This window comes from Rissa tridactyla, chromosome 6, assembly GCF_028500815.1.
Source record: "Rissa tridactyla isolate bRisTri1 chromosome 6, bRisTri1.patW.cur.20221130, whole genome shotgun sequence".
In the NCBI taxonomy this organism is placed as follows: domain Eukaryota; kingdom Metazoa; phylum Chordata; class Aves; order Charadriiformes; family Laridae; genus Rissa; species Rissa tridactyla.
This window is the reverse complement of record NC_071471.1, coordinates 24,235,130-24,261,859: the sequence shown is the minus strand read 5'-3', so window position 1 is coordinate 24,261,859 and position 26,730 is coordinate 24,235,130. Positions and strand designations below refer to the sequence as shown.

The following is a 26,730-nucleotide window of genomic DNA, read 5'->3' as shown; positions in this document are numbered from 1 at the left end:
GCAGACAATTGTATGCTTGTAATTCATGAACAGAATTATTCACTAATCCTAAGTAACACCGTTCTTCATGATTTTCACTTGAAAATTAAGTATATAAAGCACTAGACAAGCAAATTTAAAAGGAAAAAAATAAACAATCCTTTTACTACTTAGAACAACACAATGTATTACCAATGTATTACTTAGCTGTGACTAAATCACTTTAAGTACTTAAAACTAAAGAGTCTTTGATTACTACAATGTTTGGGATGAGTTATTAAGACTATAAAGAAACACTAAAGCTATCTGTTGCACATAATAGACCTGGTATAGAAAACATCATATCTATTGGTTTTCCCCTTTTAAAACAGATGTGTGAATTCAATCCCTGCGTCTATATAAAAGAACTCTTTGAGTTCAGAGGGAGGTTTCCTCTACGAAAAATAGGAAACTGTGTATTAGCAGCCTCCAGGACTCCAAGGAATGGAGCAGTTTCAACTTCCACTTCAGTCAGTGGAAATTATGGTTAGACAGATGACAGTAAACAACATACAAAATCATTTTTAGAAGTTGTTGCAAAAAATTACCACCTATTTTCTTACCAGAGAAAATCAGTAGGATGCATCTCATGAGTAATACACTTCAGCAGTAGTAGCAAGCATTTGCAGAAATGTTTCCAATTCATTCAATTTAGGTTGTCATAAAATTGAAAAATAAAAGACATCAAAATATGCATGAGAATCAGTGAACATCTGAAGATGGTGTCAACTTGCACACATAACCTTTCCAGCATTACAGCACTAAATAGTATAATGTATTTTGCAACTACTGAATTAAAATTTGTATTGCATTGAAATAAATGTCTTGTAAAAAGCGAGTTACAAATTGCTTTGGTCTATTTGTAGCTTAATTTATCACAGAAATACAGAAAAATTATCGTGAAACTTGCTAAAAGTTTGAAATTGTCAAAAAACTTATAAATACATTTTCTTTGGATATGGTATTATCACTTAAAAGAATACGCTTAATAATAATAAATAAATGCTTTATTTAATTAATTTGGTGCAATCTTCTCTTCGCTTTGTTAAATTCAACTTTGAAAATGATTTGATCCTGTTGGTCCTATTTCCTAGTGATATGTAGAGCCTTCTTTTACATTTTATGACTATTTGAACATATTACAATCAAACCATTCAAAAACTAACAGAAATTAAGAAAACAACAGACAGACTGGCTAACCAATAAGATTCCAAGTTTGACATGGTATATGAGCTCCATTGTCTAACTGAGAATATTACTTGAAAATTAAAAAATCTTTCCTGGAAACTGTAGAACAAAGAGGAAATGTTAATAGAAATAACAAGAAAATAGAAAGAAAACCAACAAATGACTGCATTTAAAATGGTAGTCAGTCATTTTCAAAAGGTGTTGCCTCTTCACTCTATTATTGCTTTTTGTATTTCAGAATTTCTATCATTCTAAGTTTCTTAGAGAAATATGGTTCTTCATCTTGATAAATCTCCAGTAAAACAAAAATATTATCTCCTTTGCTAGAGCAAAGGAAAACAATATAGTCTACACAGCTGGTGGTCCTACATAGCCTGTCAATGTCATATTAACACTGATTCGTTCTTCTTAAACAGACGCACTGAGTTTCTGAAACAGTGTCAGAATATGGAAAGTTCTGAGGTGTTTTCTACCCTTTTTGTTAATGATGTGATATTTACAATAACAAACAAACTCCTGACTTAGCTTCAACTCCATTTGTGTATCCCCCGGAATCTACTCTGTTAGGATCATTCAGTTCTTCAAACAGTCCCGTTTCAATAATTTCTTCCTGCCAGGCTATAGGGACAGCACCCGTTGCGAACTTTTTGAAGAACTTCTTATCTTTGTCATCAAATTCAATTCCTCGTATTTCAGAGAAGTCAGCAATGTCTCCAACATCTTTGGCATAGACAACGGATGGATCTGGCACAAATGGAGGTTCGATAAGGTTTGCCTCTAGCCTGTGGAAATTTATTGTTTTGAAGAAACTGTGTTTTCTTGGGTCGTCATTTTCATTTCTGCAATAAAGCAAAAGTTTGTTAATCAGTATGATGTTTTGCTCTCAGGTGTGTGCTTGTGTTGTATACATGAGAGTATTTTAAAGTAAGGAGAGATACATATATACACACAATGCAATACAGTTCCTTTTTTCATAACCAGAAAATGCCGCATTGCACAATATAAGCAAAGCTGAGAAGCAGAAAACATCCCGGCCCCATTATTCATTACTCTACCTCTCAGGGTAAATTAGTCTGGGCAAGGTGCCAGGCAAGAGTTGCAGTGCTGCTTCTGGCAGCGCACCGAGACACCCGTATCCAGAGACATGCTTTAACCAGAACTGAGGATACAGCAGGATGGGGAGGGGGAGTATTGGATTTACTGTCCAACGATGAAAGTCCAGTGGTTGGCTCTATATTAACTAGGATAAGAATATCTATTAAACCTTAGGCTAGGCTACATTGGGCTAACACATCTAGGGATTGACTCTAAGAAACAACAGTCTGAATAGGAAACTGGGGAAAAACGACATTTACATGATAAAACTCAGTTATGTTGCTCTAATACGCTCCCAGTTTTAGTGAGTCTGTTCATTCAAATGAACTACTCTTATAAACAAACAAAGATTTAAAGCAAGAGATTCACAAATTATGACATTAGCAAAAGTATGTGTTCCACTGTTACAAACATGATCCTTTATTTATGTTGTTAAAACCCAAGAATAGAATCCAGAAAGGACTAAAATAATTGTAAATATATATTTCAAATAAATCTTAAGAAAAACTACTGTAGACCTCAGGGAGAACTCTTCCTGTAAAAGAAACAGTGAATTGTTTCATTGCAGACCCAGAGACAGACTTGTAGGATATTCTGATTGTAAGAATAACCTGAGCCTCAAATGTGTGCTTGTTACAGCATGACGAAGGACCACAGCTTTTGAACTGTGCCTCTAGCGTAAAGGCATGCAAAGTTTGCGTTTTGAATTCTAGTGAAAGGAGGAGCAGAGAGGACCACTGTATTTTCTACACATATGCATTCTTTCTTTTATCTATTTATGGATTCATTGGTCTTGAAAATGGTAACGTAGGAAAAACAAATTTGTCTGTTTTTTTGACCTCAGAAAATGGTAGTTACTAACTTGTTGCTTTTTTCTTTTCCCACTTCCTTACAAAATGATATATTAGCAAAGTGTAAGCCCTTATGTATTTCTAGACAGTGTTCTATGAAAAAAATGCAATGCAAATCCTTAACAAGTCTTTTTATCTTTGCAAATCTGTAGAAGCACCATATAGAGGTAGGAGATTTGTGTGTCTATGGAAAATCTTCTTTTTTTAAGACCTTATACCACGTATGCAGAACAGCTCCTACAGCTTGCCGCTACTGCCAGTTCTTCATATGCTGTCCTGCCATGCTTCTAGCCTGCCTTGGTGCTACCCAGGCACAGCTCAGATGAAACTACCAGCTCCCTTTTCAGCTCTCTTGTTAGAAAGTTGTCATTTTGTGCCTCTGCTGCCAGGTTCTTCTGAGCAGGTCACCAGCAGCCACTAACCACTGCACACCACCAGGACCAGAATGCTAAATCACAGCCTGATGAACGGCAGATGCTGCCATCCAGGCAACCAAAACCCAAAAGAGCCATACGAACACAATTATGAACGTATAAATTAAGCCAACAGGGATCATGACCTCTGCATATACAGTCTTGCAAAATCATCTCCTAACTTAATTAGCTAGTGATAACCAAGTACTTCAGCAGCCCTCAAGCCTGATGTGTGATTTATGTACATTCACTGTTCGCGTGAAGTACATTCGAGTTTCTCTTCAACTTAATTAGTATCCTAGGACACTAGTGGGCTAGTAGTGCCAACAGTCCTACTGGGCAGATGGATTCACAAAATTTCACTTTATTTTGCTTTTCCTTTCTGTAACATGAATCAAAAAGCACTAGAAGCTGGTGAAGGCTCCAGAATGGATTGCTGCAGCGCGTCTCCTCCTCATGTATTTTCTGACACCACCAAAAGCATAAAAAGTTTAAAAACATAAAGCTACAGGAACGCCATCTACTGGAACCAACTGAGGCATCTTCCAACTAGCTGGAGATGATCTTGAGCTCTTCCTGTGTGAATTGCATGTTTACGTAACTTTACTAGAAAAAGCAAATGAAGTAATCTAAACTCCGTCAATTTTGTATTCCTTCATTAAAAAAAAAAAGATAAAGAAAATCAATTCACAGATCTGGGATTTGAGATGTCAATCCCACAAAGCTTGAATGGAGAAAAAGGTTTACATCTTTCCTGAGTTAGGCAGTGACACTGAGTCTTCAATAAGAGAGTGGAGTATTTTAAAAGGTCAGGTGTACAAAGTAAAGCTGTCCTTGAGCAGCTTTAACTTATGCAACAGGCACTTATGTAGATAACCCAAGGTCTTGTTGTCCTTAGTAGAATTACAGTGCTAATCTTTACATAAGGATGAGCTGTCCTGAATAGTATTACCCTGTTTAAGAGGTACATGCAGGCTTTTATTTGTATCATGCCCAGGTACAGTATACATCCCATCATTTTCTTTCTCCAAGTACAGCACATAAACGTAAGAATATCTTAAATAGCAGAAAGTTAAAAATAATCTGTGCAATTACCTTTCTGTGTACATTTCTCCCATTGCTAAGAAATAATGTAACAGTGAGCAGACAGAATGATTGTAAATGATTCCCTTGGCAAAGGGTATGTGGTTACAGTAAGTGAATAGCCTGTTGCTGGTTTTGCTTCAGACTTGCTGAATGAATTTGACCAAGTCCCTCAGAATCTCTAAATTTCATTTTCCCCTTCTCTGAAATGTGTTTACTTCACAAAATGCTGTAAGACTAAATGTCTGCAAAGCATGCTGACTTGTAAGGTAGAATTCTCCAAATGTTTTTGTATTAAATTTATTTTTAAATAAGCTTTTTAAACAAATGAAAAATAATACAGATCTTTTTATCAAACATTCTTTATGTGCTGTTGAAAATATTTTTTTTTCCTGCAGCCTTGCAGAGTTATTATGAAAACTCATCAGGCACAAATAGCAGTCGTCTTCATTTAGCACTGGAATAAGAATATATATATTAATGATATATTACCTTTCACCAAAGTTGATTCTTTCAGGCAAATGTGTGACTAACATTTTGCAAAACTGTTCCATGTTGTTATGAAATATAAATTCAGAACACTATCTGTGCATTTTCATTAACTGCTTGTGTCTATTCCACTCTTAGATTGCAAAAGCACCTGATACATACATTTGTATCCATAGGCGATTCAAATCATGGTGTATTCTAAAGATAGGTACTCTCAGTCTCCTATTTGTTTTTTACATTTTTATTATATTTTTTTCTTTTTGCCTATATCACAAATGTAGATCCCCAATTTGTCTCATTCAAAATGCACTAAATGATTTTTTTATATATATATATATATACACACACACATATATATATACACACAAACATATATACATACACACACCCCCCAGAGGGATCAGAGATATTACAAGTTAAAATATTACAGTGCTTAGCTTTCCAATTTTCTTCTTGTTAAACAGTTACTTGAAATTGCTAAGTCAGGAACACATCCATTATCTTCATCAACCCAAAGCCACCTCTGAAGTCCCAAAAAATATTTTGCTTTATAAGAATTTATGCTCAATATTCTTTTCCTCCCTTTTCTCCCTGGGATGAGTCAGGAAGACCAGAACCTCTACAAGATTTTTCTAAAGCACTTGAGTAAAGCAGAGGGTTAAGGTCTCTTCAGTAAGAAGCCAAAGACACAGCCTTGCAAGTTAGATATCTGCAGGGAAGAGGATCCACATTGCAGATTTGGATTTTTGCCCACATCATTCCAGTAAGTGATCCAGCCTAAGATTGTGCATTCAGTTTGCATTAGCATAGATGCAGGTATCTACTCGAATATCCCTCACCTTTAGAAAAGAAAATGCAAGAAATGCTGCTCCCTTCTCCCAAAACTATATAGAGTCTAACCCCACAAAATACCAAGAAGGGAGCTCCTATGAGTAGTCCGGGGTGAGGACAGACAATCACACTTCTTTATTTTTTCCCTTATTTCCATATTATCTAGAAGTGAATATTTCCTAGAAGTGAAAGGGAAAATTCAGTACTCTCTAGAAAATCATGATCTAACCTCATTTTGTGTAATATGTAAAATAATAGTATTGTTTGCAGCTTTAATCTGGCATTTACTGAATTTGAGAAGTAAGGCATACCTGCTTCCTAAACGATTCTCTGTTTTCTTAGCCAAAAACAGTCGGCAAATATCTTTCGCTTCCTCTGTAAACTTGTCATGTTCAAATTTCACCTCATCTTCCAGAGTTCTTCTTTTAACCTCATCCTTACCGACCTTTTCTTTGAAATCCTTGAATGGTGTTCGCCCAGCAACCATCTCATAAATACTACATCCCATAGCAAACCAGTCCACAGGATAGCTGTAATCTTCTTCCTTCAGGATTTCCGGAGCCATATAACCATTTGTCCCAGCCTATTGCAAACATATGGACAGATTTAATATTCAATGTCAGTAATGAAACACATACAATTAAACAGACTAGTCTATAATTCTTCAAAAATATTAGTAACACAATTGATATATTTTATATCTAGAAAGTCTGTATAATTGATATATCTTTTAATCTAGGAACTCTGAGGTATAACTCTGTTTTAGCACATGGACTACATCTGTCTTTAAACGTCTTGGCATATGGGAAAACTGTCTTAAATATGCTCTTCAAAGGTGAAATGTCTGTGCATTTTCTACCTAAAAGTGGTTTCTTTTTAAATTAATGCTTAGCTTGCTACCTTTCTCTATATTAAATTTGTTTCTCGTTGAAGATAGCATTGTTAGCTTTGTCCTGTAAACACAACTAGCAATCAATTTGAAAAGATTAAAAAAAAGACAAAAATCACACATAAAATGACCAATTCCCTCCCCATTCAGTGGTCATAACTCGCCAATATAGGGGTCTGCCGCAAATAAGAAAATTCTCATCAAGCTGGTAGCTGAGCTGCACTCCCTGTTGGTTTCTGCAAGGACGTACTGCCATCAAGGGCCAAGAAAAACTCTTAAAACCATGTAAGAAAGTAAACCTATGAAAATTATAATTAGTAAATTAAATGCATTCAGGTGAAAGAACAACATCATATTTCCTAACTGAAAAAAGTTCTCTGAATAAAGAATACTACTATATACAGTACTAAAGGACCCCTCTCCAAGAGCAGAAGTGACCGCTCTTAGAGAGGGAAATCTGCCTGCCTCCTTCCAGACCAGGCCTGGCACGCTCCCCCTGGGGGACAGCGTTCAAAATAGCTCCTGCTGCCCCTCTCTCTTGGGACCTGATCCACCTGGGAGGGAAGAAGAGGTCACCCTCTCTGTACACTTTCTGCTGCACAGTTACATGACTGAGGATGTGAGATTTCAATCGAAACCGCATTCCTTCAGCTGACCCACCATTTCCTGCTGCATCTGATGTTACATCTTATTTTACATATTTACCAGATTCAGCTAACAGTGATAACTATGTCAGAAGTTGCTTGAACCCCTTTTATATCTTTTTGAAAGACTGGGACTGATATATTAGTAGTATTACAATTTAAAATGAAAAATTATGTTTGTGCAAAATCCCACTAAAGGTTATTCAAGATGGTCATCGTTACTGCTACCAGAACACAAGTAGTGACACAGACTCACTCCAAAACAAAACAGTTAGAAAAAGGTAACTAAAACTAGACCTCATTTGGGCAAATTGTATTTGTAAAAAGCACAGTTCAACAGATGAATTTTATTTTATGGGGTTTGGGTAACTCCTCTAATTTTTGCAACATTAGGCACACAGTATAGCCGAGTCGGGTCTCCCTATAAACTTTAGCTCATGCCACTACACATTATGGCATATACTCTACTGTAAACTATGTTTGCAAGAGAGAACATCTTAGCATCAATTACAACATAGGCCTAATGGACAGAAAATTAAACCCAGTTTGTTTTCCCTCTTTGTATTTTTTTTTACTTCTAGGTAAAAATCTTCCTATTTAGTTGAAATAGAGCAAAATCTTCCATTTAGTTGAAAAACAGAAATGAGATGACAAGAACAAAAATATCAGCCAGGCTGAAAGCAAAAGAAAAGCTTAAAAGCTAACTGTTGCCTCCCTCGCTAAAACCACAAAAGTACAGAGGAGCAGTACGGGCATTGCAGCAGCTGACAGCATTCCACAGGTAATTTGTACTGTTTGCATTGAATTTCTCTAAATAAAAGTTAATATTGAGAGATACCCTGACAGTACTACATGTTTATGTACGATTACTGCTCCATTCAGAAAGGGGGACAAGCGCTCAAATATGGACCACAGAACTCAGATCCATCTGGCCTCAGAAGATCCTGAAACCTGGAAGGGAGAAGAGGGGTTTCAAAGCAGTAGAGGAAAGTCTGGTAGGGAAGGATGCGCACAGAGGTCACTGCGGGTTAGTGAACAAAGACACTAAATGGGCTTCTGGAATAGTTTTTGTCTTTTTTTTTCCCCCCCACCCTTTCTGGGAAGCAATAAACATTCTTATTTTTACCGAGATGAAGCTGGGGCACTAATGCCTTGAAGAACTGATGAGTCATATCATCATCAAAATGTACCCTGACAGCACAGTATGGTCCTTCTGATAAGACATTACTTTGCTGCAACGTAGCATCATCATGCGGGAACTGGATAAATCTGACCTGGAAAAGTCAGAATTCTGCAATCATAAATGTCTTTCAAGGTGGCTCCTTTCAGACTGCCTCTCTTTTCTTCCCCTTGTATTCTTTCTTCCATGGTTGTTTTTTCAAAAGAAACAGTTGTCAAGTCACTTCAGTCACCCCCATGTGCATTTTCCACATAACCTTCAGTAAATCACACCATACAGACGAACACCATGCTTTGACGTGCTACTCATGTTTCCCAAGAACAGAGAATGCAAGACCATAACAGCGGACCCAAAAGATTGTGTACCTGCAATTTAATAGAAAATAGACATGGACCAACAACAGCTTCCCTTCAGACTTAAGTGAAACACTGTGGATGGGGTAACTGTGAACAAGAATTAAACTTCAAAATTGTAAATTAGTAGCACTGAAATCTTTTGAGCTGTTATTGAGGAGATCCAGCTCAACCTGAGAGAAGTCTAGAAACATATATTGTTCCTTTGATATGCCAAACCATTCCCATTCAGAATTTTGAGAGCTGTTTTTCTCATGGAATTTCATCAAAACTTGAACCTTATCTTAAAGCAAATCTCTCTTAATCCTGAAGCTTTCCTATGATTCATTATGAAGGAACAGGCTGAGAAGCAGGAATCTAAACCTAATCTCATAACCCCTGAGACTCAAACCCCACTTAAACATTACCATTTTGTAGCAGAAACGAGCACATTTCACTAGTCAGCAGTGATGTTTAAGGGGGAAGAAATACATAAATCTCTGCAATATTTATCAAAACAGGAATTTGAAGAAAGGAAGAAAAGAACTTAAATTTTAGTCTTTTCCACCTGTTTCTACATATGTGGACCTTTGGAAAAATCGTCTAGGAAGAAAGATGATAAAGCCATAAGCATTTGCTGTATAAGGGAACAACAACAACAAAAAGAATTATTCAACCCCCGGAACTGGAAGAACATACATATTTCAAATGAAGATTTAATTCTGTCTTTGGGGAGTAGATACCATTAGAGGGAAGCTATAACCTAACATCCCCGCACTAATCGTTATGGAGAACAAGATGCCAGAAATCAGATCATCTTTCAAGGAAAAGAGATCCTGTGGCAACATGAAAGGCGGCCTCAGTGACTCAGGAGAGGTTTATTTAAGCAGGTAAAACAGAAGCTTAGTGAAGGGAGTTTTTGAACTGTACAACTCTGACTAGCAGTAGTGAGATTTGAGCAGCAAAAAGATAGTGTATTAGGTGGAAAATGCATCTACTGATTCCCAAAGCAAACGTGAATCAGAGTAAAGAGTTAAGTTACTCTCAGCAGGTCAATGAGTAAATAAATATACTGTAAGTTATACTCAAATGTGAAAAGGAAAAAAAAAGGACAGAAAGCAAAGGAATTCAAAGATACCACAAAAAACATATATGCCTTATTTTTGAGAAGGGGTCTATTTTCCATGGGCTGGTACTGAATATTTAATTGAATTAGAATTACCTGACCATGCCTCAGAATGGATACTTCTAAGTATGGGTTATGGTGTGTCTGTCACACACAAAATCGTTAGGTTTGTACAATTCTGTAGTTGTTTTCACTCTATAAAATTTATAAGTAAATTCAGAAGCTGTGTATTAATTGAAAACCACTTGTTCTTACTAGATCATATTATACACGGATAAATTCCACTGTTCTAATGAAAACAGGGAAAATATAAAAAAAAAATCCCACACTCAGAAAGTTGAATTCCTTTTTTGTCAACTCTACACTGTTGGGACATGCACTGGGTTTTGACTGAGATTAACACTCAGCACATTATTTTTTTCTTTCCTGTAGGATTCCTGATAAGGAACCATCTGAACATACATGTTGACTGCTCAAGTGATCTTAGAGAGACACAAAACCACATGGAATTACCCCTTCACTAACCTGGAAGTGTCTCAGGGGACACAATAAAAAAAATAAATTGCAAAGGAGCCAAAGAATGGTATATTATCCCAACATTTTTACAGATGGCAGAAATCATATGCCATTGCAAGGGCACACAACTTCCTGAAGTGCAGTCAGTGCAACACTAGCTACTTTTTGCTTGCTCTCCATTAACGCTGTCTTTTGTGATGATGAGCACGATGCCTTACTTGCATATGCTGTTTGAAATATAAAAATAGTCATTAAATTTCAGTCAATTAAATTTTAATTTACTTGCTTTTGAAAAAAGTTAACAGATCTACTTCTCCCTGTATTTCTCTACCTTGAGAACAACCCAAAATCCAATTTTTCAATAATCCTCTAAAATGTAATGACCAAATGTTGTCTTTGGATACATTAGTGAAGAAGTTCTGTTAAGTGGAATTGCTGCTTTGAGCGTGGTTTGACAGGGCACAGCAGAAATGACTCATCTGAAAGTATACAAATGTTTCTTTTGTGAAATGTGATCCTGCATAAATTTTTAAAAGGTCACATAATTATAATCTCTGAATAATACAAGATATGATCCTGAGAAGCACTAAGTGCACCCAGTTCCCAGTACAGTTAACGGGTACTTGGCACACCACACCTCCGAGCAGAGCAAGGCCCACAGCGCAAGTACGCTCACCCATCCTATTCACACTGCTGTCCCGAGAAGGGAAGGTCCCTTCAACACCGCCATTATCCCAGCTTCTAGCGGATGCAGGAGAAAAAAGAACCAGAACTCTCTGGAGTCTTCATCAGCACAGAAACAGACAAATGAGGAGAAACAGGATTTAGATCTCTCTACCTTTTCCCACAGATCTCTGCAAAACAAACTCAATTGATATCACAAACCAAACAGTAAAGCAACTCAGAATGTCTATCTTTTGTTTGCCATGGCACAAGAACTGTTGAACAGAGGAAAAAAAACAAGCTGAGTTTAGCTCCATCAGCTGTTTCCTGGGGCTCAGTCCTTCCTTCCTCCAAGGGGTGCCACTGCCTGCTTTGTTCTCTTGTCCAGCTGTTCCTCCGCTCCTTCAGCAATGGCCTTAATAGACCCTGCAGGAATGCAGGAACAGACCACAGAACACTCTTCTCTGCACACCAGCTAATAGGCCCTAGGTGTAGAGACAAACAACTGATCTGCCTCTGTCACTCACTTTACAATCTTCATTTTTCTCCCAAGAGCCACCGTGAGGAGGAATGGAGCGTAATTTAAATGAGTCACACAGAATTGCAGTTCCTCCACACTCTCACCACACCTTCATACAGTAACAAGAAGCCAGTTGATCAAATGAATAGACAACTATCTTTCAAAAGAACATAAAATCAAATCTAATTTGGACAAAAGGCACCCTTGAAAAATCTCACAGAACAAAGATTTTGGCATACTGTTAATGCTTAGCAAAGGGAAGGACCTTACAATGAGATGGACCACAGAATCACAGAATTGTAGGGTTGGAAGGGACCTCTGGAGATCATCTAGTCCAACCCCCCTGCCAGAGCAGGGTCACCTAGAGCAGGTTGCACAGGAACGTGTCCAGGTGGGTTTTGAATGTCTCCAGAGACGGAGATTCCACCACCTCTCTGGGCAGCCTGTTCCAGGAATCTGCCACCCTCAAAGTAAAGAAGCTCTTCCTCATGTTTAGGTGGAGCTTCCTATGCTCAAGTTTGTGTCCATTACCTCTTGTCCTGTCGCTGAAAAGAGCCTGGCCCCATCCTCCTGACACCCACCCTTTAAGTATTTATAAGTGTTGATAAGGTTCCCCCCTCAGTCGTCTTTTTTCCAGACTGAAGAGACCCAAATCCCTCAGCCTTTTTTCATAAGAGAGGTGTGCCAGTCCCCTGTCATCTTGGCAGCCCTTTGCTGCACCCTCTCCAGCAGTTCCCTGTCCTTCTTGAACCGGGGAGCCCAGAACTGGACACAGTACTCCAGGTGTGGCCTCACCAAGGCAGAGTGGAAGGGGAGGATGACCTCCCTCGACCTGCTGGCCACACTCTTCTTGATGCACCCCAGGATGCCATTGGCCTTCTTGGCCACGAGGGCACATTGCTGGCTCATGGTCATCCTGTTGTCCACCAGGACTCCCAGGTCTCTTTCCACCAAGCTGCTCTCCAGCAGGTCAGCCCCCAACCTGTACTGGTGCATGGGGTTATTCCTTCCCAGGTGCAGCACCCTACACTTGCCCTTATTGAATTTCATAAGGTTCCTCTCTGCCCAACTCTCCAGCCTGTCCAGGTCTCTCTGTATGGCGGCACAGCCTTCCGGTGTGTCAGCCACCCCCCCCCCCAGCTTTGTGTCATTGGCACACTTGCTGAGGGTGCACTCTGTCCCTTCATCCAGGTCATTGATGAATATATCGAAGAGGACTGGACCCAGTACTGACCCCTGGAGAACACCACTCGTCACTGACCTCCAACTAGACTCTGTGCCCCTAATCATGACCCTCTGAGCTCTGTCTTTTAACCAGTTATCTATCCACCTTACTGTCCCTTCATCTAACCCACACTTCCTAAGCTTCCCCTATGAGGATGCTGTGGGAGACCGTGTTGAACGCCTTGCTAAAGTCAAGGCAGACAACATCCACCACCCTCCCCTCATCTATCCATCCAGTCATGCCACCATAGAGGGCTACCAGATTAGTCAGACATGACTTCCCCTTGGTGAATCCATGTTGGGTACTTCTGATAGCTTTCTTTTCCTCCACATGCCTTGAGATGGGGCCCAGAACAAGCTGTTCCATCATCTTTCCAGGGATGGAGGTGAGGCTGGCCGGCCTGTAGTTCCCCGGCTCCTCCTTCTTGCCCTTTTTGAAGACTGGAGTGACACTGGCTTTCCTCCAGTCCTCAGGCACCTCACCTGTTCTCGAGGACCTTTCAAAGATGATAGAGAGAGGCCCAGCAATGACTTCCGCCAGCTCCCTCAGCACTCTCGGGTGCATTCCATCGGGGCCCATGGACTTGTGAATATCTAATTGACCTAACTGATCCCTCACTCGATCCTCCTCAACCAAGGGGAAGTCTTCCTCTTTCCCTATTACTTTCTCCAAAGTCTGGGACTGCTGAGGGCTGGGCCAAGCAGTAAAGACTGAAGCAAAGAAGGCATTCAGTAACTCCGCCTTCTCTGCATCCTCCATCACCATGGCTCCATCACCATGGCTTCTGTCTCGTTCAACAGCGGGTGCACAACTTCTCTGGTCTTCCTTTTGCCTCCAACATAAATTGATGGGCACACAAGGAGGACTGTTCAGAGTACCAGGAAAAGACAACGAGAAGGACTGTATGTGAACTCAGGAGCTACTGAATCCCACACGCTTACACAAAATCCAAGACCAAAGCTTTCTTCGTTTTCACACAGGGACATAATTTTAACAGGAAAAGCTGCCTGCCTTAAAAAACCCAACACATATAAAAGCACGAAAGGACAAAACAAATTTCTGCTATATTAGAAAAAAAGGAAACAAAATTGCCTCTGGGTTCAAAGCCACTAACCGGAGTAGTGAAAAAATCCACCATCAATTTTTACTTTTAAGCTTGGACAGTCATTGAAGTCAAGCAAGTTGCACAAATGAAAGAGAAAGCCACTTCTGTGACAGTAAGGGCAGGCTGCCTCTGTGCTTACACTTGGGAAGAGAAAGAGACACAGTTACAGCATGTATATTCACACTAAATGAAAATAAAAGGGATAAATGGCTTCAGGAAGGACAGTCCAATAATTGGGGACCAATTTTAACTTTGGACTCTAGAGCATCTCCCCACTTTCTTCCTATATGATCACATGTAAATCACCATCTTTGCCTCAGACCCCTACTAGAGATAGGGCCTGCTAACATCCCCACCTTGGCAAGTGTCATCAGCAGAAATCTGCATTCATAGACAGTGAAGCAATCAGACATTATAGGAATGGAGCATGTAGGACAAGCAGAACACTTGGTACAGGCTCATAACCACAGAATTAGAATTCAAGAACCATCATGGTTCTCTAGTCTGCCTGTTTAATTTCACTTCAAATTTCTCCTGAGCATTCCCCATATATAAGTGGGAAGAATAATACTCCAGAGACGTTTACAGTTTCATTATTTAATGACCATAAACAATATGAATAAGGGAGAAAATTCTCTGTCTACTTAGCTCTGTATATATTTTATGAAGCTCTTCATAATGAACACAAATACAGTATCTAGCACAACACATGGGTTGCTTTCTCAAAAAGGGAATATCAGAGAGAAATTCTGTGTTCAGTACCAGTGTGACCAAGGGGACAGAGCTGCAAGATGCCCTGAGAAGGCTACTGGCCTACATTTCCTGTAGGTTGAGCAGTGTGAGTGACAGCAAGGCCTGGATGGTTACTGTCTATCACTGAAATCCAGGGGATTTCATCCACCTAATCTTTCAGGATTATGACTAATGCTGGAGGTACAATTCTTTTACATGTAAATCCAGGAAGATGGGTATGGCTGCATCAGACCAAAGGCCCATATGGCCAGGTTACTGTCTGTGAATTGGCCAAAAAATGGATGCATAAGGAAAACTAAGAACTTGATGTGTACATTGATACTTCTCTAATACTTTCCTAGGCACCAGCTGTTTGCAGTTCAAGGGCTTCCAGAGACAGAAATGGTTTCTCTCAACAAAGTTGTCTTCCATCAATTGCCCACTCTACCCCTCAACATAGAGAAATTCTCAGATCCTACAAGATCTTTCGCAGAGTCCTGCAGCTTAACTATACATTGTCTTCAGAACCACCTCCAGGTATTCTGAGCCTGCTACCCTTCACTAGCAGATTTTAAACTTGAACAATGAGCAAAACCAAGCCCAGAGTTTTCACTTGCTTGCGTGTGCAATTTCAGGATTTTATCTCTTCTTCATTAAAAAGTTATTATATGTTTGTTAAGCAGAACTACTCATCACAGTAAGTGGAATGTCACATGTGGTCCAATACGAACAGAAGCACTACATTCCTCAGCATCCCGGAGCGCAGGGTTCCTGCAACATTGCTTCTGGTCAAAGTTGCCAAATCAACAGTTCAAAGAATTACACTGTCAGACAAATGTTGCATTTCTTCCCCAATAAAATCAAAACATCTTTGACAATATTGAACCAACAAGTGACCCACTAGATGATTTACCAAAAAGATCATTCCAGAATGTATATTATTTTTTATAATAAATAATGAGCCTCGAGAGACAAGGAGACTAAACAGTAGTATTTAGCACTTACTCAGATAGCATTTTTCATGTTTAAAGAGCTTAATTAAGCTTCCTACCAGCTCTAGGAACTTGATAAAGAACCTTATCTCTTGCTTTTTTATAGAACATGCTATAGCATTTACTAACTGTCAGATTAAACTGAATGAAGAACAAGGTTAAAAGTCATGCAGAGAGACTTGATGCTACATCTTAAAGGGCTCCAATGTCTTTTCCTGGACAGAAAAACATGTCTCATGGGTGGCATGGCCTGTGTAGGAAAAGCATTTCATGGGACACATTGCGTTCTCATAATTTGAAATGACTACAGTATCCTTTATGTCATCTCCAAAACTGCAGGAGGCAGAATGACCCCATTCATTCATTTTTGCTCCCTTCACTCCCATGATCATGGCATTCATAAAGGATTAGGTTGCATTCTCTAAAATATATGCTTCAAAGATTAAAAAAATCTGAAATACCTGTCATGATGAAGCACTTCATAACAATTGTGACTATAAACATTTTTAAGAACAAAGTTCTGATAGTAAAACATAATCAATTTTACATGTCATACTTAAAAATGCATAAGCAGAATGGTGTTTTTGAAACTGTAAAATAGCAGCAAGTCACTCCAATCCTGAGCAAATGAAGGGCTGTCATGTTTCAAAATGCAAAGGAAGAATAATTTTTTACAGAATCTCATCCAATAAGAATGCCTTGTGATAATGACCAAAGGTCAACTGTAGAATAGATTGCTGAGTTACTTTTTATTTCACAAGTCTGCACACTCCTCCTGCTTCTCAACTGCCTTGAAATTAAACTGCAAGTTTCAGAACATCTAAATAGATTTCCTTGTTTTCTTAAGAAATAGAATCTTATAATAAACAAACATACAGGAGGGCAAAAGGACATTTTGAGTAAGATTTTAACCAAAACATGTTTTTCCTATAAAAATATTATTATGTCCTTCAACTATATAAAACATAGCACAGGAAAACTGTGAAGAAGCCTGAAACCTCTGAAGATATGAATGCACTTTTATAAATACTACAAAAATATGTTTGTCTTATTTTTTCCACAGTTGTTATGTCAATATTTAAGCTCTCTGGCTCACATGCATCTGCACAAAAGTACTTCATAATTTACATGCAACAGTTGCTGCACACAAAGCCGTACCCAGTAAGGGCAGAAAGTTCTTCCTGCAATAAACAGCAAATACGCACTGACTTCTGGAAAAATGGAATTAAGTCCTCTATATTTCGATATGCAGAGGATACGAGGGTACTAAACAGATGAACATGCTCACTTCTCTCACAAGCATTCTCAGGAAATTAAATACTATTACTCTTTTGGATAAGGGCAGGAGCACTCGACTTGCATACAACAAGTGAATTTTGAGTTATATGAGAAAAAACTGCAGAGACTTCAAGAAAAAAGATGTCAACTCAAACTGTTCAGGTGAAGAAACTTCTGTCATATGCAAAAAGAACTAGTTCCAGAACCAATCAAGTCAGTACATAACTAGACAAACCATTTTGCCTATGCATAAGCCATCTTTGCAGCCGCTCAGTCTTCTTGTTGCCTATTTCAATTATATAAGACAAAGAGAACATCAACATTTAAAAAGGCATAATTTTAAGATACAATCTAGTTTACGCATGGTGTGATGAACACATCAGAAAAGATGCTACAGGCACATTTGTACAAGAAGTCATGATGATACTTCCTAAAGCCCTGAATAATTATATTATCACTGGCAAAGAGTTTATTTCTGTTTCCAGTGATGTCATTAAGAACTCTGACTAAGTGTGCATATGCACATTTCTAGGTAGACCGCACAGGTACGTGTATGTATCAGGGAAGATCCCATATAATCCATGTTTGTTTCATGAACAAAAAATACATTTTAAGTAGCTTTCAATTGCCTTCTACTTCTTTTATTTCCAAGACTGCTATTGTTTAAACTCGTGTATTTTATTACTTATTTCTCCATTCTAAAGCCAGCTAGCACTTCACAAATACAAATAAGCACACCTTAGTGAAATTAGAAGTTTTCTAAACTTTTTTTGAACTGAAACTTTTAAACTTACACTTTTTTAAACTTAAACTTTCTAAACTTAATTATTACTGTACCAATTACTTAGAGCTGCCTATGCGTGTTCAAAATAACATTCACATGGAAAGCCAGATGTTTCTACTTGTTGCTTTAGCAATTGAAAAGAAAGGGAGAAAACTAAGGCTGGGTATCCAACTATTTCTAGACCTTTGCAAGGAGCATTGTTTCTGAAAGTAGGGCATTTTTATTTATAATAGTTACAGACAATTGGTTCAGAGCACGCAAATATTTCTCAAAAGGAGTATATGTAATGGAAATACTTAAAGGACACCAAGACTACTTCTTCAGTTACGTAAGTATTAAATCATCAGCTGCACAATGCTTTTTCTGCAACATAAACACACGTTACTTTACAATAAGACCACGTTAAAGTCACCCATCTAAAATTATAAAAACCTTTTCACCCACGAAGAAAATCTTTGGTTAGTAAACAGTACATAAACATTATAGATTCAGAGCAGTCTTCAGCAAAAACTTGGAAAATGTCTAAAACAGGAAGTCATTAACTAGCTTATCACTTGTGCCATGTGATCACCTAATCACCTAACAAGATTTACAAAAGGGACTTATGGATCTGCCAGCTGATGTATGGGTGATGCGCATTTATTCATACATGAGAGGCTAGGAATTTTTCTGATGCTTTCAAAGCAGAACAGATTTATCTTTAATGGCTTATACACTCACAAGAGGTGTGCAAAGCTTTCAGAATGCATCGAAATAATGTATTTTTTGCAATCTCTAATAAAATAAACACACAGATAAATCCATATATTACATACTATTCAACCCTGTAGGAGGAACGATGAAAGTCATCACATGATGTTTCTACTTCATAATATATAGCAAAAGACAGACATAGAAAAAAAAGTCAGAAAACTGCTAGTGTGTTTCACTATCTATGGCATGTGTATGGGGTATTAAGAGACATTTTTATACCAGCATGGTTAGAGGCAAACCCATGGAGATGAACGTTTTTTAAGCATGTGCCTAAGATCAGATTTCTACTCCACATTTCTTTACTTGGCTCCTCCTGATATATAAGAGGTATGGAAGAGTTTTCTATTTTATTTTGCTTATTCACAAGGAAGATCCACTTAACACCTGAAGAACTAGAGAGATCATGAAACAGTCAGCACTCAGGAAGAAAAACCTAAATCGCTGACAGAGATTTGTAGACAGTCATTGAAAAAATCTTTTAATTATTTTACTTTACCTTTAGCATCTATTTAGTTCACATCTACAGAACACAATTTGAAGGAAAGCGCTCTATTTTAAAAAAGGCACCATTCTGCTTCTTCATTAAAAGTATGAGACTAAAATAGGATCTTTATACTCAGAATGAATACAATCCCATAATAACAGTACCTTTACTGAACACAAGGGTAGCTTGCATTGTAGAAATCTGTTGAGTGTGAGTAAACTGTTAAAATATGACCCAGAAATGCATATTACTTTTTTTCTCTGAAACAGTACTTCAGCTAAACAAGGAATTCAACAGTTGCTGCTACTGATATTTCTAAGATGAAAAACAAGAAATCAAATGAAAGACCAAACTCAAGCTCACAAGCTTTCATTATACAGCAGAAAAAAGAATAACTATAATTTTTTCTTAATATATCACCTTACAGAAAGGCCACAATAGATGGAATTTTAAAAATTATTTCTACCTTAACAAATACACTATCTTAACTCTTCGTAATATGTATAAGGCTAGCTAAGTAAAATTTATCTTACCAGATGAAATAAATGACCATTAACTGTACCAGACAACTAAACTATGATTTCATTTGGTACTAGGGATATTAGTGAATTACTTTCAGGCAGCAGAATAACTTATCAATATGATTCAAGCAAAGTTAGGCATTCTTCTCATAGTGCAGTAGAACAGTATTTTAAGTACGATATTGAAGAATCAGGTCATAAAAGAGGGGTTACAAGGCTTTAAAGTCAGAACTGCTAGAGATACGAAGTTCAATGTATTACAATGTCTATCAAAACAGAACAATTCTTTGCAAAGGGATAAATAAATTGAAATGAAAAGGTAGCATTTTCCCTATAATTAGTGACAGAAAATTGTAAGCCTTAAATTGACAGTTCAGCTCATCTAGAAACGCGTTTATGATATTAGGCACTTCATTCAGATATACAGTACAATACAGATTTGACCTGGAGGAATACATTTTCTGCTGTAGCTTATAAAATTGCCCTTATGAAACTGTGTCCACAATATGGTGCAACTGATGAATTTAATACATCTGTCCTGGCGCCATATATCTTTTGGGGTGAAAAAACCCCAAAACTATACAAACATCTTCTCTCAAGATTTTTTTAAAAGGGATAACAATTTGGTAGTCATACTCAGAAAGCATGCTATGATATAAACTTTGTGCCAATTTTAAGTCGCAATGTAACTGGGATTGGTAAACAAAAATTAATTTAACATCACCATTTTTATTTCATTACAGGGGTACATGGTAAAGCTTAATGCAATAGATTTTGTAAAGGTGTTTTTAGGTCTTCCTGCGTATGACGTTACTATAAATAATAGTAATATCTAGCTCTTACATAATGTTTTTTAGTAGTATATATCAAATAACTCAAATAGGGTTACTTTACAGAAATAATACTGGGAATTATTATTCATTTAACTCCCTCATAGTTACAATACAGAAAAAACCAAACTACTTTTTCTTCTCCTATTTCAATTTCCTGTATGAATAAAAGTGCCTTTAACAGAAATTCCTTTAACACATTACAATCATGTAGTGTATTATTTATTGCAGTTTTTGCTGTAATAAAAGCACCCACATAACAGTAACTAGTACTTCTAAAAACAGTGAACAACAGAAGAAAAATCATTATAACAACTTGATGACTGTCATACAAAGCGAGGAGGAACAACTGCCTTGTCCACTACCGCTTTGAGATTCTACCCTAATACCCACAGAAGTGGTTAGACATTTCTAAATGCACTCATTGTGTTTGTCTGTTTGGTTTTTTTTCTTCTGCTAAACTCCACATATTTACAAGTAGGAAAAAATGCTCTTGGACAAAATGTTTTTTTCTGATCGTAATAACTACGTGCATCTATAACTTACAAAGCACACTAAGGTTTATAGCTTTGGGTTCACTGACCAAAATGCCATCTTCACAAACAAAACATTATTCCCATTTCACAGACATTCTATTTAAAAACCTGCCTTAGCTTTCACAGAAACTGTATTTTCATATCTAAAACACAATGCAGTCTCATTTTAAATTATTTCCTATCTAAAAATACATCAGTTTCCATATTTTCTTTCACCGAGAACTAAAAACACTCATAAAGAAAACTTTTTATATTGCCAGGAAAAATTGCAGCCTTCAAACTACAAATACTGTATTAAGTAACAATGTCAAAAGACGTGTGTACTTCAAGCATGGTGCAAAAAGTTACTAGCATGTCCTCTCTCTTCTACTGATTTTCTACAGAGTAACTTGAAAGACTTGGGGAGTTTAACACAAGGCAGTTAGACCAGTTTATAATGTTGCTTCCGTTTCTTCATATTCTTAGTGTATTTCACACACATTTGCTCATTTTTTATATATACATATATATGTGTGTGTGTGTCTTTAATTCATACATCTTTCTTGTGTAAACCTCGTGACATTACTACAAATCTGGTTTAGTTTAGGATGACCACAGGCACAGTTGAGTGCTGCACTGTCAAATTCACAGAGCAAAACCAGGTGGTCATCCATCCTCTCTCCCTACACATGCACCCAGGCAGGTACGTTTACAAACTGTCATCAAGTCTGCTAACTTTTTCAAGAATCAATTTGTGGGGGCAGGAAGGCTGGCAATGGTTTATTGTGCAGCACCATGAACACCTGCAATACAACCAGCAGCATCACTTAAGAGTAACCTGGAAGAAACCATATTCTTCTAGGATCAAAAACTGAACACAGGAGGAGTCATATCTTTGACTGCTGCTCATTAAACAAACAAGTAATTGGTTAAATCCCTGACTATGCACTATTGCACAAGACATCTCTGTTAGCCTCTCTAAAATGACTGGTTCAAGACTTTATCTCAAGAGAAACAACAGGCCAAGCTGATCCTACTGTTTCTGTGTATGAGAAGTTATTTTACTACCTACATATAGCGACTACAGAGTTAATTAACCAAATCTTCTTACCACCTGTCTCTTAGCATGAAATGACCACGTAAGGTCTTTAGCAAAGAACAAATCCCAGGGAATTAAGACTTGGAGTCATAATGCAATAGAAATAGAACAGCTTCCCTTCCCACTGCCCACGTACAAAGAATTTTGTACTCACCCTCTGAGTGATGCTTTTTCCCTCTTTGACTTGCACTGCCAATCCAAGATCAGACAGTCTGCAATTACCGTTATCATCCAGGAGGACATTTTCTGGCTTCATGTCCCGGTACACAATCTTGATGGAATGGAGATGCAGAATCCCACAGGTGATCTGAGCTGAGTAATAAATGACCCTGTTCATTTCCAGCCCCCTTTCTCCTACATTGTAGATGTGATACTTCAAATCCCCTCCATTCATGAGGCTCATAACAAGACACAGATGGCTTTTGCTCTCATAGGCATAAGCTAGTGTGACTATGAAAGGGCAGTTGACCTTCTCCAGGATCTCCTTCTCCAGCAGTGCCATCTTCTCTCCACTTTTCTTTTTCAATCTTTTCTTATCTAGTTTCTTGCAGGCATACATCTTGCCAGTATTTTTCACCTGGATGGCACAAACCTAGAGAAGCAAGATGCACAAGGAAAGATAATGAAGGAATTTTACACATACAGACTGGAATATCAAGGGCAGTAATAGGCAGGAACTGGGGAATCACAGATGCCTATTCGTAGCTGCTGATGCTAACTTCCATGTAAGAATGTTTTAGCAGAGAAAATAAGGAGAAAACAAGCATACAATCTGTTCTGTTCCAGACTAGTATAGGGTAGACCTTATGCAAAGTTCTTGAGGACACCATTAGTAGACAAGTATTAGCAAATAAAATGAACAAGGACCCATTCTCCAACCATGAGAATAAGTGGCATATACAGCTTCCATCTACATAGTTAAACTCTCCTCCATCTCAAAAAAAAAGGTAGCCTCATTCATATCGTGTTTTGGGAACAGAGCCTGATCTGTGCTATTCCCTAAACTGCACCTAGAAATTATCTGGGAGTGTGTGAGCTGGCACAGGCTAAAATGGTGCCAAGGAGCAGACTAATAATTAACCATATGGACAGTCATGCAAGCTTTTGTAAAGAAGCCTGCTTCTTTACTAGCATTATATACAGAATATAAAAAATTTAAACTAACTCTTCACTAACGGGTACCAGGAGGCTACATCACAGTATAGATAACAAACCCAGCCTAATTTCTAAGAAACAGACAATCTGAAGGAGCAAGTTTTGCAAAACCTTAGCCAATTACTTAACCCATTACCAAGTTCCTCTTCGTAAACCCACCTGCTGGTCTTGAAAGGGGAAAAATGACCCACATCCTTAAAAGTACAGCTCTTACCTCTCCAAAGCCACCTTTGCCCAGCACTCGGAACTCATAGAAGTATTTCTCAGTTACTGGTTGCTTCTCAAAAACTTTCCATTGGAGAAATTTGTCATAGAAGGGGCTGGTCTGGAAGTCCTGGAAGGGCTTGTTTTTAAGGAAGACTTTGGTTTCCTCCTTGGCCAACTGCATGACATTCTCATAGTCTTTTGCAGTAGCTGCCTGGCATTTGCTGGCCACGTCAGAGCTCAAGAAAGCCAGATAGTTTTTGGAGCCTGTCTTAAGAAAATTGGTGATTATATTCTCCATGGTACTGCTCTTGACATTGTCCTCTGCCAGTTCCCAGTTTGACACCTCATCCAGGAAGTCCCTAGCTACCAAATATTCTGGCACTGTCTCTAAGAAGTCTCTGAAGAACTTCTTGCCAATGGGCTGCTGCTCACAGATGCTGTCATAGTCAACAACAATGGACTGTCTAACCTCAGTGCACTGATCAATCTTGGGCAGTGAGAGGCTCCTACGTCTCTTTTGCATCTCCTTGGTGTCTCCATCTCCACTCTTCCTTGCCTGCAGATAGGCTGTGTTGGCAATCAGGTTGTCAAGCCCCCCCATGTCACACATCCTGGCAAGCTCTTGGGGTGGCAGAGCCTCGTTGAGACAAAATGAGTAACTGGCCCAAGTGCTGTGCTGTAGCTGCCCTGCACTTCGCCCTGCGAGTGGTGTGTGGTGGCCTCTGAAAAACACCAGAGAGTCTAACTGCTTTTACATTAAATACTTCTCAAGGATTTTCATTAAGTACCTTTAGGTATATGCACCATTTGTGGAAAGTGACTGGTAAGAGGTTTCTCTGTAAGGAGCTTTGAGTTTGCTATGTATAGCTGAGGGATGAGATCCTAGGCAAACCTTCTCACTGGCAGCACCAAATGCAGGCAGTTCAGCTGGTGTTTTTCAGAATGGGTCCCGATAACCCTTAAACATACCAAGATTCCCTCTATATGCACTGTCTCTGGCTGATGAGAGCATGCAGATTCCTGTCTGCAATACACACACACTCCAAACTCAGTGGCACTCTGGCCATAGTTAATAGGACGATCTTGTATCTCCCTGGCTTGACACAGATAACACCAATGTACTAAGAATTATGTAAGTTGGGATCTGGTTTTATAGAAAGCTTTTATCACATATCTGCCATGCCTGAAACAGAAGCTGACACAGATGAACATGTAATTGAGCTTTAAATTATCACATCACTCAGTGCTTTGAGCATTCATAATTCCAAAACGCAAGCTACACACAACACCAATGACTGAGCTCCACAGACACTTCCTGCAAACCTTGATGCCTCATGTGGCTCTGTCTGAGAGGATTACATGCAGAGGCTAAGACCTGCTGCTGGTCTAAAAATAATGATCCCTATATACAAAACAACATATAGTTCTGACTTCATCTCCTATCCACAGAGAAAGCGAACCCACTTCAAATGATCAGCCGAATCTTGCCAAGACAGTTCCGTATGTACTGTGGCCTCAGTTTATTTTCCCTGCTGAGCTTTATGACAGTAAGTGGCAAGATGAGAAGGTGGCACAAGTGTATGGCTGAGGGGGCACCAATAAAGGGACAAAGCTGATTATAATCAAGTGAATGCAAATTCCACCTGACTTCACTCACCGGCTGCCTACCAGGAAGTCTGTGCCCAATTTTTTTCCCAAAGGAATAAAAATCATGTGTGGCACTTACTAGGCTAAGCGCCCTTCTGCTGTGGGGTCATGTGATTTGGCTGCTAAAACTTTCTTGAATGTATTATGGGAACCGGAAGAGCAGTTCCATGAATCTTCCAGTAGCAATGGGGTCAAGCTTTACTCCTGAGGTCAAGGTCAAGTTTCCTTTCCTCTTTTTTCACTCTTAGAGCAAGCTGAAGAGCTGAATCGCAAACGCTAAACATTAACAGTAATAACAGGCATCTCTCAGACTCCCTACTGTAAATGCTAAGCCCTTCTTGGCTGCTTTTGGTCACTCCACTACTATGTAAGTATTTTGTTTTTACATGCTTAATCCTGTCTGCATTGAACCCATCTGACATATAACTCATGCTTATACTCTACAAAATTACATTAGAGATGTGTTTCTCTAGCTGTGATTGAGGGGGCCATCCATCGCAAACTGCTATATGTGCAGGAGAACGTGGTGTACTCTAAAGCAGAGTATTTGGAAGTCTTGCTTGTACAGCAATGGCTAATTCTGACAGGTGAACGCAAGCCCGGGGCAGGAGAAGGTTACATAAAGGGCTAAATAACACAGCCAGCAGCGTAAGCAAAACTGAAAGAAGTCAAAGGACTAAATGCAGAATTCTGCTGGTGGCTTTCCTGAAAACGGTGCCCACAGCAACATAATCCTATAAAACGCTGGCTACAGAAAGGCAAGAAAGGAGGCAATTAGAGCTTTAACTTCAGGTCCTAAAGTTCAGCAGGGTCTTTTTTCCCCCCCCCCCCACATTTAGCAAGAATGCCACCACAGCTCAAACAGTAGCAGTATGAATGGCTGGTCTTGAAAGGTGAACAAATTAATGACTAAATGTGGGTACTTATTAGGAATTATGCTAATAGAATATCAGGGTATGATTTGGAACACAAGAAAATTTCTCTGGTGCAAAGCTCAGAAAGACTGGGACTTAAGCTGATCTCCTCTAAATCACAGAGAAAACATGCAGGACTTAAAATTCATTACCTTATATTCTAGGTGAACCTCTAATTACTGGCCAACAAGATACTTACAATACACAAACAGATACACACAAGTATCAGCTGCTTTGATTTCAACATTAACTTTCTTAATACCTCATATGTGTTAAAATCTGTTTGAGCTGACACTTTGGAAAAACTTTTCTACAATTATAATTTCAGCTACTCTTGTCATGCATGTGATATGAACTGAAAGCAGAGTAAAAATTACTTTGATACTTTCCATATTCACCTACAAACCAAAGCAAAATGAAGGAAGAAGTCCTCTGATGGGACCAGATGGAATTAATAGAGGTTAGAGGATGGAGCCTGGGACCAAATTCTGTCAGAGAAAATAGGTGGTAGATAAGACATAGTTTGAATGTGACAGCAAAAATTATTTCCACATCCAACCAGATTTTCTTTTGCACTCATTTTATGAAGAATCCTTTTACACAAACAGAAATACTCTGTAACAACGTAAATGCTATAGGTACTTCATTACT

The 26,730-nt window shown here is 38.5% G+C and overlaps 1 protein-coding gene across 2 annotated transcripts; it reads right to left on the bottom strand.

Moving 5' to 3' along the window:
* Nucleotides 1-1,007: 1,007 nt before the first annotated feature.
* GRK7 (G protein-coupled receptor kinase 7) lies at nucleotides 1,008-26,505 on the bottom strand. Of its 2 annotated transcripts, XR_008467008.1 has the most exons (5): nucleotides 23,526-26,505; nucleotides 22,311-22,748; nucleotides 6,280-6,551; nucleotides 5,977-6,147; nucleotides 1,925-2,045 (listed from the first exon to the last, which is right to left on the bottom strand). XR_008467008.1 is itself a non-coding variant. In XM_054205443.1 (4 exons), exons 1-4 carry the CDS (start codon nucleotides 24,126-24,128, stop codon nucleotides 1,703-1,705), a joined length of 1,656 nt encoding a protein of 551 aa, XP_054061418.1. In that variant the 5' UTR covers nucleotides 24,129-26,505; the 3' UTR covers nucleotides 1,008-1,702. The 2 variants fall into 2 exon arrangements, 1 of the variants encoding a protein (XP_054061418.1); XM_054205443.1 differs by lacking the exon at nucleotides 5,977-6,147 and having other exon boundaries at nucleotides 1,008-2,045.
* Between the last annotated feature and the right edge of the window lie 225 nt (nucleotides 26,506-26,730).

What these genes read in the sequence shown, in the direction of transcription:
- GRK7 (XM_054205443.1), bottom strand. Translation starts at nt 24,128, where the DNA reads ATGTGTGACATGGGGGGGCTTGACAACCTGATTGCCAACACAGCCTAT. An exon ending in GAAAAAGCATCACTCAGAGG is followed by an intron (nt 6,552 to 22,310) that starts GTGAGTACAAAA and finishes TGTTTGCAATAG; the next exon opens with GCTGGGACAAATGGTTATAT. An exon ending in GAGAATCGTTTAGGAAGCAG is followed by an intron (nt 2,046 to 6,279) that starts GTATGCCTTACT and finishes GCTTTATTGCAG; the next exon opens with AAATGAAAATGACGACCCAA.